Source organism: Nuphar pumila, chromosome 10 (assembly GCF_984573655.1).
Source record: "Nuphar pumila chromosome 10, dmNupPumi1.hap1.1, whole genome shotgun sequence".
Lineage (NCBI taxonomy): Eukaryota > Viridiplantae > Streptophyta > Magnoliopsida > Nymphaeales > Nymphaeaceae > Nuphar > Nuphar pumila.
In genome coordinates, this window is record NC_143258.1 from 8164437 (window position 1) to 8179642 (window position 15206).

Here is a 15206-nt window from a genome sequence, read left to right on the forward strand (position 1 = left end):
AATGCTTAATACATGGAAAAATCAATATCCATTTACGAAAGTGTTGTAAAAATCTCATCAATAATGAGAATCTCATTTTCAAGCATGAATGTGTTAGAGGAAGGAAATATAATTAATGAGATACACAACTAATTTCTTCAAGAATGATAAAACAACTAAACAATGAAAATGTAAATCACTTATTTTGATTTGAAGCATGGCTCGAAGTGATGAAACACCATTAGAGTTGGTGAACATCATTTTCAACCGTGGGTTTTTGTCAAACTCATGTGTGAGTCAAGAGAGTGAGCACATATGTAAAAATCATGGTTCAATCTATGAGAATTCCTTCTCCATACCCACATGCATTATGAAATGCATGTTTGTACGGTTGGGGGTTGGGGAGAGAGAGAGAACAAAAAAGTTTAAACAAAAAATCAAAATGAATATCAACTTAACTCTTTTATTTTTGCAAATCAGCTTGAATCGAATTTCTACTTGTTCTTCAACCACAAAATGGTTTAGAATAGAGTTCCTTAAGGGCACCTTACACTACACTCAAGTGAAAGAGGAGAGAGAACACCAAAATCGTGTGAGAGAGAGAGAAGGCTCATGAATGCCTCTCTTCTACTATTTGATTGGTATTTATAGGCAAAAATCTATGAGTAGATGAGATGTGTGGTTTATATTATATGTAAGAAGATGGAAGGTTGAGATTGGTCTAACCCTCTTCTAAAAAAAGTTTTCAAGTATGACCCTTGACTTCCTATAGTCATGTGGAGACTTTCACAAATTTGGTAATCTACAGGAATGTTATGATTTCTAGCCTTTTCCATTTTTTTTCTAGGATCTGTAGAGATTCTACCTTGGGATCCATGTGAAATTCTATTGGCTACAATTACCAAGGTAGGAACTAGGCCAAAATTGCCCCCACCTGGTTGGCTTCTAGTTGGTTTTATTCCAACTAGTTCTAACTACTTAGTTACCTTTTGACATATTTTATTATTTGTTTGTTTTATGTTTTCTTGATATTACTTTTGAGAACTTCAATTTATGAAAATTTTATATTGGTCCTTATTTTATTTTTAGAAATTTAAAATCATAAAATTTATACTTTGGATCTGATCCCAATTGGATCCAGTCCAAATCCAAATTAGCTCTAAACTCTATAATAATACTTTAATATATTTTTCTTAATTTAAGTTCATAGTTTAATGAATAATTCAAATATAATTATTCACTTAAGGTTAATTAGACATAGTTTCTAATTAATTATAATTAATTAACAAATAAACACTAGTTTAATTATTCTGACTAATTAATACTTTAATTCTTAGTTCTGAAAATATGAATAAATCTTAATTAGACAGGATACATATCAAATAAATATTTTCACAACTTTAATTTTTCACATAAAAAATTCTCTTTATTTTGATTAAGATTTCAAAAATTTTGTGGGTCTTATAGTAACAGTCAAAGTGTGATTCATCTAATAAAGAATTCAACATTCCATGCTAAAACGAAACATATTCAGATGAAGTATCACTTTATTCTTTATTTATTGATTGATGGGGCATTGACAATTAAGAAGATTCATGGATTAGAAAATTCGGCAGACATGTTAACTAAGATAGTTATTGTAGAGTGAGGTTGTACACAACCTTAGTTGACCTTGATGAATAGCAATTAGAGGCATCACATTGAGATTGAGATTCTGAATTGCATGAGGAGATAAGTCACAAGGTGTAATTGTTGAAAGAAAAGCAGTCTCCAAGTGAAAGATTGTTGGAGCGTGAAACTTGTTTCCTACCTTAATATAAATCCATAATTTTTGTAGATTCAACTTCGCGATAAGTTAGCGGGGGTTTGTAGGGAGTCACACCCTTGCCCGTAGACTCCTTGTTGTATCCGACGACACTAGTAAACTCCATATAAAATTTAGACTCCTATTTAAGGAGACATCTTCCTCTGTATTGTGTATCTCAATCAATAAAGAAGAAGACTCAGTGCGGTTGTAGACTTTGGCAATTCTTGCCGAACCACATAAAATTCTTATTTTCATGTGTGGTTGTTATATCTCTTTTTTGCTTTTTCGTGCTTGTTTTCTTCGACCCATCAGTAGGATGAAGGGTCTTTTCTGAACACCCATGTGATCAGCAGGGTCCCATGTTAAGCTGAAGGACAAGGATTGAGTCCTATTAGTGCATGTGTAGTGCGCTGGTCTTTATCACACATAAAGTTGGGTGGCAGTGTCCTCAACTCAGAGTTTTACCTTTTCCACTGTCATAAAAAAAGAGAAAAATCTGCAGCCTATCAACTCTAAATTAACTGACAGATTGATCTACAAGTGTCATATAGCTCATTTGTAGTGAAGAATGCCATCAAAGATCAAACCACTTAGTTGGTTTGCATATGTCGTTGCTCATGCTCACGATGAAGAGCATCTAAGTTACAATGAATAGACAGCTCCTACACAAAAAAAGCTGTGAATGCTTTGGAAAAAATGCTGGGGCCCATCCAAATGTTTATTATCCCATTCATATTTGTTTGAATGTCGTTCATCCTGATTCCGTAGCATTCCATATCACATTTGCAACTTCAAATATGGCTTCAGAATAAAAATAAAAAGAAAGAAAAAAAAGGAGAAAGTCTTCTTTTTTTTTTTAATAATGAGAAACCCTCACCGAGAACTAGGTCACTTAATGAACTCACCCTCCTGCAAGGCAAACCTTGGATAAGGTCACCAACACCCAAGCCCTTATAGAGTCCATCAGTTAATGGTACTCCTACACCCGGTGAGAGTTGAACCTGCTACGAAGGGGTTAATACTTCCTCCTTTGGGTGTCAATGGGTCGGGTTTGGTTCGGACCCAAGTGAGACTCAGATCTGATTTGAGATGTTGATACTGGGTACGGACTTGGGTCTAATCAGATCCATTATATGAGAAATCATATCAGGATCTTATAAGGATTACATAGAGCAGGACCATACCTAGTAAAAATAATATTTCTTTTTTATCTTTTTTATTAAAATTATGGATCTTAGTCAGGGTTGAGTGCAAAAAGGAGACAAGGAGTTATATTCATTAGTATTAGCAAAAGAATTTGGTTTCAAACAAGAAAAAAAAGCTACAAAGACAAAGTGTCCAGGACAAGTCAAATTAGTGTTGTGGCATAGGGATGCACACGAGGCGTGGCTCGAGCCTGAACCAATGGTGTTCAGGCTCTGCTCATGCCAAGTATCGAGAAGAGAGAGAGAGAGCAAGAGGTTCCCTTTTCTCTTCTAATTTCACATACTAGAAGAACACCTTATCATCCTTCCACGCTCACAGATTGAGAAACAGAAGTATTGCAGAACATACAACAGGTTGACATCAAGTGGCTAACGATGCTCCCATCTTCATCCTTGAGGTTGCTGCTCTTTCTGTTCCAGAGATGAACGCCAAAACTAGGCCTGCCCGCGATCCATGAAAATACCCTCGACACCAAGGCCCATTGTGCCCCCCACTTGTTCCCGTCGAAGCTTAGTGTATTTCGATACCTATGGGAGGGCAAGGCTTCCGGCGAACCTGCATGGTGCCTTAGAAAAGCTCAGATAAATCGGGAAGCTCAAATAGACCAGAGAGAGAGAGAGAGGGAAGGGCTCGAGGCAGGGGCCAAGGCGGAGGGGTCGCGGTAGAGAGGGAAGGTGATCGAGGCTGGGGCGTGGGGGTTGAGGTGGGACGGCCGAGACTGGGGCGAGGGGCTTGTGGTGGGGGCGGGGCAGCCCAATGATGTTTTTTTAATTAATATATGATTGGAGAAGAAGGATTCATGTGGAAGACCCAGAATGATTTTCTTTTTTGGTTCATATCGTCGACCTCAATTGTTTTGGGATGAAGGCCTAGTTGTTGTTGTTGTATATATTTTATATTATGCATGTTACATATTTTATAATATATAAAATATATAACGTAGCCAAGCCTTATCGAGCTCGGCAAGCCGATCAAGCTCGGATCGTTTGCTCGACCAAGCCTCATAACTTAGTTCAGGCCCAAGCCCGAATCGGCTCTACTCGTTGTGCATCCCTACGGTGTTGCCTTGTAAGAAACAAAAGAGACTTCTTCGTATGAACGGCATTGGAAGGGTCTAAAACGACGTCTCACAATGAGCCGTCTATCTGTATGCGTCTCGTGGATGTCGTTCATTTTGTAAACGAACGACAGACAGGGTTCCCATCACCTCATCCTAATCTTATTTTGATTTTTCTACCCACCAAAAGTCAGTTACGTTTGTCTATGACCGCTTTTATGGGCAAACACATGTAGACAAATTTGGATAACTATTAGAATAATTATCTCATTTCAAATCCCTCACCGAGTATGAAACTGATTCAAAGTTTCCACTTTACCTTCTAGAAATTTTGTTCAAACACGCAATGCTATCAGAACCGAATCAATTAGGCCCCAAATCAGATCCAAGCCTGAATTGGTCTATTCTCTGAATCTTTTCGAAAATCAATTGGGTTTAGAAATCGATTTTTGACAAGATTTCTCACAAGAATTTCAGTCACTTTTTTTTTTTAAATCTTTAGACAAGGGAAAACTCCCTTTGGGATTAGAAGTCAGATTCCCCTAGCTTATCCATGTTGCCACCTAAACTACGACTAAATAGTCCTCAAAAGCTATATATATATATATATATATATATATATATATATATATATATATATATATATATATATATATATATATATATATGCATGTAAACCACTGAGACTGCCTAACATAACCATAACAATGGTTGCCAACATCTCCTTTTTCCTTCTTTTCTTCTTTTTCTCCTCCTGCTTCTACTTCATATATACGGCTCCTATTCCGTCTCAAGAAGTTGTTTCTTCGCTTAGCAGGAAGAGCTTCCCAGAAGGTTTTATCTTTGGCACTGCGTCTGCCTCATACCAGGTTTGACATTTAAGATCTGGCTTTTTTTTTTTCAACTTAAGTTGCTTCCTATAAGCATTATTTTTCAGATAATGAGAGACAAAATTTCTTGGTTCAGTATGAAGGTGCTGCTGAAGAAGGTGGGAGAGGCCCTAGCATTTGGGATACCTTCACTCATACGCAGCCAAGTAAGGGCACAAAATCCTTTTGCAACTGCATGCTTGAAGAAGTTTGCAAGTTTTTTTTTTTTCCTTTTTTCTTATGTTTATCAAGCAGATCAGATGCTAATGCTGAGCGTGTGCAGACAAGATCAAGGAAGGCGCTAATGGTGACATAGCGGTGGATCAGTATCATCGTTACAAGGTTTGCTAAGATTTATATATACAAAAACCAGTATCATCAAATGGGTTTTCATCAAACTCGGGTCGAATGTCGGAATGCACGCCGCGTGTCCAAAAAATTTGGTTTTTTGACATTTAGCTGGACCGCCGCTAAATGTGCCAAAAGAGCACATATACAGCTGCATGCACCACTGATTGCGTGTATGATCAGCGGCGCGTTGGATCGACATAACATCGAACACTTTACGTGTTTCTATATATATATATATATATGAGTTTATGTTTGCTACAATCGTTTGTATGTGCAAAGGACCTAGCAAATGGGGGCAGAACCCCCTTGTTTGGTTTTTTTTTTCTCAGATCTAACGCCATAGATGTGATCTACAAGTTTTGTTTAGTGAAAACTGGCTTTTGGATCGCTAGAATCTGACATATATACAGGTTTTTCCAGTGATCCGGGCCATGAAGGCATCAATTTTTTCTGACTCATATAAACATGTTTTTCAATGAAAAAACATGATATGCGTGTCTGATTTCTACTAAATTGAGCATGCAGAACACATCTATAAGGTTAAAATGTGTCGAAACAACTTTGGAACAAACACAAACCCCGTATATATAGATTTATTTATTTTTCATGAAAAAGTGATATCTAGCATAAAATCAGTATATAATATTTACTGTGCAGTGCATCCATCTGTTAGTTTTCTATGACCAAGCCCCAATGATTTTAGTGGGAAAAATAGTTTTGTGAAAACGACTGCTTAAGCATAATTAAATGCTGATAGTTAGATGAGGAGTTTTCTAAATTTATTTATCACAATTAAAGGCACAAACCCCTGTGAAGGCTCCACTCATCTGGTAGGATCAACTCATGAATGCCACCAAGTTGATGGGATGTCACGAGTTCCAGAACAAACGGGTGCATGTCCTTTGCTGCGGGGGTCGAAGATTGCATTTTTCAGCTTGAATTTTTTGTTGAAAGTTATTAAGAAATCTCATTTAACTAACCAGCCTAGCTTGTATTTCTTTGGTCAGTCTTAACAAGGCATGACCAAGTTCACGTATTCTTCAACATTGTTTGTAATTATTGTTTTTGGCTTTGAATTGCAGGAGGATGTGAAACTGATGAAAGACTTGGGGATGGACGCCTATCGACTCTCTATCTCTTGGAGTAGAATACTGCCAAGTATTGAATCCTACATTGCCACTGCATTTATTCTAGAAAAAATCACTACATCTAGGGTTTGGAAGCATGGTTCAGTGTTCGGGAGAACACTGTAGAGGCACCCCCTTTTTAGGGTGTGTTAACTGGTAGGGTTTACCCCTACCCGATCCGTACTAAACCTTATAGGGTCTAGGTATGGTGATAAATAAGAAGACCCGATTAAGACCCGGGTCCAATCCCGAAGGTCCGATTAATACATGGAGCCAGGTATAGTTTATGAAGTTTTATACCAGACTCGGGCCTGACCCGAGTTTCGATTAAGACATGTAATTTTTCAATGTAAAAATGATAAAAAAACATTATTTTGCTGGGTCTGATTCATGTAGTTCTTATCGGGTTCGAGTATGGTTTCTTTATAATGGGTCCAATTAGACTTAGGTCCAGACCGAAAAATCGAGGCCAGGTTCTACCTGGGTCTGAACCAAATCCGACTCATTGACACCCCTACCCTTTTTAGCCCCAATACTGGATCTGCTCAGTAGGATTTGTGTACTACAAAAAAGAAGGGCTTCCAAAATCTGATCTCCTGGATATCGTGTTGTATCATGGTTCAGAACCACAGTAGATTTTCTCTAAGATATATTTTGTGTTCATATATGCTGATGTTTTAGTGAAAACTTTAAGGAAAACCAGATTATTTTTTAAAATCTTGTGGCTTTGGAAGTACTTGTCTATTTTTTGACTTGGCTGGATTTATGAACAGAACTAGTGCTCCAACCCGACTTCAAGTGCAAAATTACAAGCGATATCTACACAACCAATGGGACAAGGCAATCTGGGTCCCATACCATCCGAGCCCTTTTTTTTAACTAGTATTTTTGTTGTGACAGCTGGCAAGACAAGCGGTGGGATCAACAAGGAAGGTGTGGCCTACTACAACAACCTCATCAATGAGATACTTGCCAAAGGTCTCTCTCTATCTATCTATCTCTCTCTCTCTCTCTCTCTCTCTCTCTCTATATATATATATATATATATATATATATATCACCGACAGCACCTACACTCACCTACTAGAATTCAAAAACATAACAAGCCTGTCAGAGCTCATGGGCTTGGCAAGTTGAATACAATTAAAACAACGGGTGTTCAACTTAGCCCATATATATATATATATATATATATATAAACGGTTAGATGCGTCATGCTTTTTGTACTTACTGCGTGCCTACACAACTTGGATAGGTCAGGTTGTTCTTCAAAAATTTGACCCCATAAATTTATTCTATATGATGGATTTGCTAGGAATTCACACTTGAATCATATTTTTTGAGAAAAAGATGATTTTATAAGCAATGAATATTTTTAAAATTGTACATAACTGATTTTTTAATCTTATAATAACCTAACTTGGTGTTGTAATCAGACTATCCAAAAGTCGATTCCCATAAAATCAAGCATGTAGATCACATCTCTATAGATCCAACACATTCCTCTCTCTCTCTCTCTCTATATATATATATATATATATATATATGAGTTTGCGCTAAATGAAACATGCTAAATAGATTTTTTCTGCTTCTTTGGTATTTTTTTTGCAGTTCCGACTCCATAAATGTGTTGGGCATGGTCGATTTAAGAGGAGTTCACACCTAGATCATGTGTTTTTGATGAAAAAAATGATATTTGGCACCTAAAAATTTACAAAGATTTTGCACTGTTGATTTTTCGAATGCTATAAAAACCCACCCATGTGTCGGAATTGAAGACTTCAAGAGCCTATCCCTATAAAATCAATTACATAGATCACCTGTATGGTCAGAATTTAAAAATAAAATAAAATAACCTGAAAAACTTATTTAACATATTTCATTTAGCACGGTACTCTCTCTCTCTCTCTCTCTCTCTCTCTCTATATATATATATATATATATATATATATATATATATATATATATATATATATATATAACCTGCTGTTCTATGCGTGCTTGTTTTGACAAAGGGTTGTTTGCTCATGTCATAGGTATGAAGCCTTTTGTTACTCTCTTCCACTGGGATCTTCCTCAAGCCTTAGAGAGTGAATACGGTGGATTTCGAAGTGCCACAATCGTGTGAGTGTTATCTCTTCTACAGGCTCTTTCGGCCACCAATCTCCACGATGATTTTCTGATATTTGCCTGCCTCGGTTCTCTCAACAGAAAGAAAGCAAATCAACCCGTTCATGTTTATAAAACCATGGCTTTTGGGCTTTTGCAAAACAATAATTTATTTCAAATTTCTCTGTCACCAGGATACGAATACGGATGCGCATACCTCATTTTATTATACTTATAATGAGGATGCATTTTTATATATTTAATATAATAAAATCATTTTAATTAGTATATCAAAATGCATTCAACAATAATAAAATACATACCAATTTTTCACAAATTACAAGATGATGTTAGACACATGTCACAACGTGTCACAGAACTGTCTACATGGAGTGTCATGTCATGTGTGTCCCAAACATTGGACCTCCAATAACATGTCCGTGTTATTCAAAAAACTAATTCTTTTTCTTTTTTGTTAAAAAAAATTGTAGATTTAAATTGGAAGAAATGATTAACGAAACTATTTTCTGATTTGCAGCAAGGATTACACAAACTTCGCAGAGGTATGCTTTAGTGAATTCGGAGATAGGGTCAAACATTGGATTACTCTAAACGAGCCGTGGTCGTATTCGAATGGGGGCTATGTACTCGGCACATTTGCACCTGGGCGATGCACTAAGGTCCTCAGCAACTGCACCGTTGGGAATTCAGCAACTGAGCCCTATGTTGTGGCTCATAACTTGCTGTTAGCCCATGCTAATGCAGTGAAACTATACAAAGACAAATATCAGGTATCAACATATTGCTTACTACAGAATAAATTTTTTCAATTAGGTTCAACAGTGATGTTCTAGGAATTGCTGTGTAGCAAGTAATTCGAGGCTTGATCCAGTACTCGAGCTATGTATTTAGTAAAGTACTCATCATAGATATGACAGTGGACTGGGGCGGGGGACAAGATTTTCACCCCTACCCCCGTCTCAAAAATCCTGCCCTCCATCTCCACCTCCATCCTGCACGGGTTTTGATTTTAACTTTCATCACCACTTTCATCCCCGGTCCAAGCAGGGCGAGGTAGGGCGGAGCCCTGTTTCTCCTCGGTCCACTGCCATCCCTAAAGAAGGATCAAGGACAGGGCGGGGCTTGGCGGGAAAAGCGTAAGTCCATCCCCGCCTCTATCTTGCACGGGTTTTGATTTTAACCTCTATCCCCACCTGCATCCCCGTTTCATGTATGTCCTCCATCCTCGGTCCAAACGGGGCAAGGTAGGGCCTCATTTTTTCCTAGTCTACTGCTATTCATAAGTAGGGGTGGCAAAATCTGACACGACCTGCCACCCGGTTGGGGTTTGGCTTAAACGGGTTCATGTCGTAAACGGGTCGACCTGCCTAACCAGTTTATTAAACAGGTCGGGTTCGTGTTAGGGGTATGCAACCCGCCAACCCGTCTGACCCATTTAATAAACGGGTTAGGCGGGTGGGTCAACCCGTTTACCCGACCCGACCCCGACCCTCCAACTTGCCCGCCCGTTTACCCATTTACCCGAACCTGACCCACCAACCCATTTACCTGACTCGACCCGTTTATTAAACGGGTTAACTGTGTCGTGTCGGGTTACCCGTTTAATAAATGGGTCGGGTTTGTGTTTGCCACAGCCGATCCGTTTAATAAATGGGTCGGGTTCATATTGAGGTATGCTAACCCGCCGACACGACCTGCCAACCCGACCCGATTGCCACCCCTATCCATAAGTACTCGGCCTACTAGACATGCACCTTAGAGCCCACCATCCACTGGGATGATGGGCTCTAATGGCATCATTGCACGGGGCCTAGTACTAGGCTTCGATTTCTGGACTGCTCACAATCAATTCTAATTACAACTTAAAAATGTTCTTTTCTAAAAAAACTAAAATAAACAAGTAATGAGCTCAGGCGATAAGATTTCGCCATAACATATGGGTAACAAGCTAAAAAGAGAACAAAACGTATGTGTATTGTTGAAGCTGATTATTTTTATAAGAGTAGTCCAGGAAGAGATTGTTGCAATGCTTAACTACCCGATGCAATTTGCAATTGGCTATACATCCTACCTTATTCTGATGATAAAATATTTTTAAAAATAGCATAGTTACCTTGGTAAAATAGCATAGTCCAGGAAGGGTTGGTAAAAATATATATTTTTTAAGATATATTGATTTTTTTTTTGTCTTTTCAGAAAACACAGAAGGGAGAGATAGGCATTACCTTGGTAAGTCATTGGTTCGTGCCGTACTCAACTTCTGAATCCGACCACAGGGCATCGCATCGGGCACTTGATTTCATGCTTGGATGGTAATTATCTGAAAAGAATCTCTCTCTCTCTCTCTCTCTCTCTCTCGTGTGCAAATTTCCCTTTAATGAAGGACGGAGAAACCACCGTAGGAATCAGACACCCAGTCCACCTTGAAACACCACAATTAAGAAACTTCAACAGAAGTTCAGAACCTTTTTTTTTTCTAGCAATTGATAAGCAAACTGTCTGCCTTCTTTATATCATAGTTACAATACATGTTGGCAACTTAACAAATAACCTTTGAAATTCTTATTAGTTCCTACTGCTCTTTTTCTTATCCTTTATGTGAAAAAATACAGGTTTTCAATTTTTAAAGACTTTGCTGTGAAAATGCCAGGTTTATGGATCCATTGACTAAGGGTGATTACCCACAAAGCATGAGGTTGCTTGTGAAGAACCGTCTCCCAAGATTCACAGAAGAGGAAGCACAACTCCTAAAAGGGTCCTATGATTTTTTTGGAGTAAATTACTACACAGCTAACTATGCATCAAATTATGGCCCAAGCAACACACTCGTCGCTCCCAGCTATACCACGGACTCTGGAGCTAATCTTACAGGTAACTTGAATAGTGATGCTCACATTGTTTGTGTGATGCATGATTGTCTATGCTTTTCTTTTATCCTACAATCGATTCCTTTTGTGCACACCTTTGCGGTAAAGCCAAAGGAAGTGCCTTCGAACGGGGTTATTATCTTTCTTTTACTAGGCCAGAGAGAGAGAGAGACACGAAAAGCGATCAACATTACTTAAAAGTGAAACTCAACAAAAAGCTGAGTCCCACAAGCACAAACACAACAGCAAAACATGAAAACACTATTTACACAAAAAACAGAAAAACCCGAATACAAAAACAAAAACTCATCAAAGACCACATACATCTAGATGAAGATCGGTTGGAGGCAGAGGCAGGTCTTTGAGATATATGCGTAAGATAGCATACATATCAGCCAAGACCCTATGAGTCAAATGGTTAAGGTTGAACGGGACATCCCAAAAAGTAGCATCATTTCTGGCCATCCATATGAACCACCACACTGTAAATAACCAAACTCTCCAAATAATCATTCACTTCTTTTCATGTCTAATTATAGCAGGGCCAAGGATAAGATCTAACGCAAGCAGCCCTTTCGCACAACAACTGATGGAGCCCTCCAAGTTTTAGAAAACAATTCTCGAAACACTTCACACGACCAAAAAAGATATTGTCGACACTTCACACGATAGAGAGAGAGAGATCCTTATATACATTTAAGTAGGAGAAAAAATAAGATGCGACAAAGAAGAGAGAGAAAGTAGGAAGATGCTAGCACTTTGTGTTGGATCCAAACATATTTTTTTCTTTGAATGGATCTTGGTAATAGTTTGGATCTGAGTCATATATTTAGTATTATGCATTCTTTAGTACTAATACCTGCCAACTTTCGGATTTCATCAACAGGGAAAAGGAATGGTGTGCTCATTGGCCGTGAGGTAAGTTTCATATGAAGTTATTGCCGTCATCATTTATTTCATGTCATTATGCTGGTTCATATTTGATCAACAATAGTTGGACGCAAAGAAGCTGACCTGAGCTCAAGTCTATGCTGTTCATGCTCTCTGTTTCATAACACAAGGCTCAAGGACGACTTAAAATCTTAGCATAAGAATATCTTCACATGTACATTATTTACAAAAGTTTATATATAATAACTCTCTCAGCTTACTGTCTATAGTATGAAACTATAAAGCATTTCACTTGTAAACTTAGTTGAGCTTATTAAGGCATAAATTATTCTTTTAAGGGTTGTACATGTTAAATGCAAAATACTTACTTTAATTATTTATATTGTATTTTGCAAATTGGTCCCTGCCTTGTAGTCGATTTGCAAAATAGTACCTGCCTTATGCCATATTACAAATTGATCCCTGTATTTTCATTAACAGCAGACAAATTGATGATTCTGCCTTACAGGAGGACCAAATTGTAAAACGTGAATAAGGTAGGGGCTAATTTACAAAAAGTTAATATACCGACAACTATTTGAAACATTTGAAACCGTACCATTGCATCATTAGTTTTTTTGTGTTAACCATTAAACATAATATCACCAACGGGGGGCTCCACGTGGTTGGTAGGAGCTGTATGTGCACGTCTCCTTGTGGTGGGTCGTTGCAGGTTCAAAACCTAATGGTACGTTGATTAATACCTGGTGGGGTCTGCCTTACCCCATCTTGCCTTTCAAAAAAAAAATTAAACATAATATCATATTCAATGAGCTTATCGAGTTTTTCATGAGCCATAATAAGGCTTGAACTCAGTTTGTCTTACGACCCTTGAGCTTGAGCTTGAGCTTGCTTAATTTACAAGCAACATTACACTAGGCTTACATTGTCTGGCTAGAACTTATTGTCAGATGTCAGGCTTGTTATCAACCCTAACTAGTAGTACATGAAAATTTATCTTAATTAATTCACTTCATTCAATTAAATATTGCAAGTCCAATTCTTGCTTATCATTAAGCTGCTAGTCATTAAATTTCTGTCTAAAATTTGAAGGTTTGAAAAGATTTTGAGTAGCATTTAATTGCCTAATTGTGCAGGCAGCATCACCTTGGCTATATATGTACCCTAGGGGAATAAAGGACCTCTTGCTGCACATCAAGAATAGATACAATAATCCAAAAATATTCATTACAGAAAATGGTGAGTTTCATTCCTATTTTTTTTTTGTATTTTTGGCAATTGCAGTTGTTCTTCTCTTAATATTTTTGGATGCATATTTGCAGGATATTCAGAGGCCAATAATAGTACTCTTCCATTAGTGGAAGCACTCGAGGACCCCTGGAGAATTGAGTACTACTCCAAGCATCTTTATTACCTACACGAGGCTATAAGGTACAGTTAAACCGGAATCTAGTGCTCCCATCTTTTATGTTTTCCTTCTGTTGTTCATCTTCAATAATTTTATTTCTTTCTTTTATTAAATTTATGATTTTCAAACACAACCAACCATTACAATATTTGACAGCATTACATGAAAGGACAAAAGGTGCTCAAGATAAACTTGTCCCAGGCTCACTGTCAGCAATAAGTGAAATGGCAAAAAAATGAATTAATGCAAGATTATATATATATAAGATTTTTCCTTGAAAAATATGAGATTTAAAGTCAGACTGATACTTGATGTGATTGAAGCCCGAGAACCCATAAAAATTGGGTCGATAATTGAGTTTATTTTATGGGTTTTGTTTTAAGTATAAATTTTCATGTTCTAAAGGTTTTGAGTTTTTAAAGCAGATTTCTTGAAAAGACAAAGTTTCATTCCTTTTTTTTTTTCAGTTTTCAAAGTTTTATTGAAAAAGATGTGTTTCAGATGAAGTTTTGCCAACTGTACTGAGGTTTTCTCCACAAGGCTCCTGAAAGGACTCTAACTAAGACATTTTTTTATGCGATGCTGTTGTCTTACTGCAGGGAGGGAGTTGATGTTAGGGGATACTTTGCATGGTCGCTTCTTGACAATTTTGAGTGGGCCGATGGCTACACCATCAGATTCGGACTTGTTTTCATTGACTACAAAAATGGATTGAAGAGGCATCCCAAGCATTCTGCTCTTTGGTTTCAAAAATTCCTCCATGCCTAGGAGCTTAGATTATGTTAGAGGCTATGCACTACTATTATATAAAACATGTGGATGCACTACTGATAAATAATTCATGTGGAATTATCATCAATTCTTCCGTTTCTGTGTGTGTTGTGTATTATACATTCGATATCCTCGGTGCCCATTGATGTTGATTTGCAATTGTTTTGCACTGGATGCCAAATCCCGCAAAAAATTAATATTGAAAATCACAATCAATGTTGATTTTCAATATCACCTGATCCCATCTCCATGCTTAGCTGAAGGATGACCCTTACTTCCACCTCTTCTCGTGACATTCTTTCTAGCCCCTAGTATTATTCTTTGTAGCCCTTACCCCTCTTATTCATCCACTGATTGTTGTTGGTATAGACAAAAACACAAGAAAAAGTGCGCTGAAGATTTTTTATGTGGTTCAGTGCTCAGCTAGGTCGATAGGATCACCTGTAAAGGCCTTTACTGGCAGAAAAGTCTGCTTTAACGTCCACCGGTATAGCCTCAGTCGGTGTAGACTTACTGGCAATTCTGGTTCCGCCGGTATTGAATACTTTACCGCGAAATAAGTCAACAGAAATGACAACAATCATTACTGGTAGGGAAATCCGCCGGTGAAGGTTTTTTATTTTTATTTTTTTTAAAAGATGTTACAAATCCATGACGACTGCCAACCATGACGGAGAGCGCGAGTTTCAAATGTGAGACAACCCACTGAGAGGACAGTGGTGTCCCCACACAGGTTTGTCCTA

General features: G+C 37.7%; 1 protein-coding gene across 1 annotated transcript; it reads left to right on the forward strand.

Annotated features, from left to right (window-relative positions):
* The first annotated feature begins 4896 nt into the window (after window positions 1–4896).
* Window positions 4897–14551, forward strand: LOC149823428 (beta-glucosidase 12-like). The gene is made up of 13 exons (XM_090018828.1): window positions 4897–4918; window positions 5016–5085; window positions 5202–5260; window positions 6352–6427; window positions 7297–7374; window positions 8433–8520; window positions 9044–9296; window positions 10723–10838; window positions 11177–11397; window positions 12280–12311; window positions 13421–13523; window positions 13607–13715; window positions 14292–14551. The coding sequence occupies exons 4-13, from the start codon at window positions 6367–6369 to the stop codon at window positions 14458–14460; spliced, it is 1230 nt and encodes a 409-aa protein (XP_089874954.1). The 5' UTR covers window positions 4897–4918; window positions 5016–5085; window positions 5202–5260; window positions 6352–6366; the 3' UTR covers window positions 14461–14551.
* Window positions 14552–15206: the final 655 nt, after the last annotated feature.

What these genes read in the sequence shown, in the direction of transcription:
- LOC149823428 (XM_090018828.1), top strand. Translation starts at nt 6,367, where the DNA reads ATGAAAGACTTGGGGATGGACGCCTATCGACTCTCTATCTCTTGGAGT. An exon ending in TTTCGAAGTGCCACAATCGT is followed by an intron (nt 8,521 to 9,043) that starts GTGAGTGTTATC and finishes TCTGATTTGCAG; the next exon opens with CAAGGATTACACAAACTTCG. An exon ending in CTTGATTTCATGCTTGGATG is followed by an intron (nt 10,839 to 11,176) that starts GTAATTATCTGA and finishes TGAAAATGCCAG; the next exon opens with GTTTATGGATCCATTGACTA.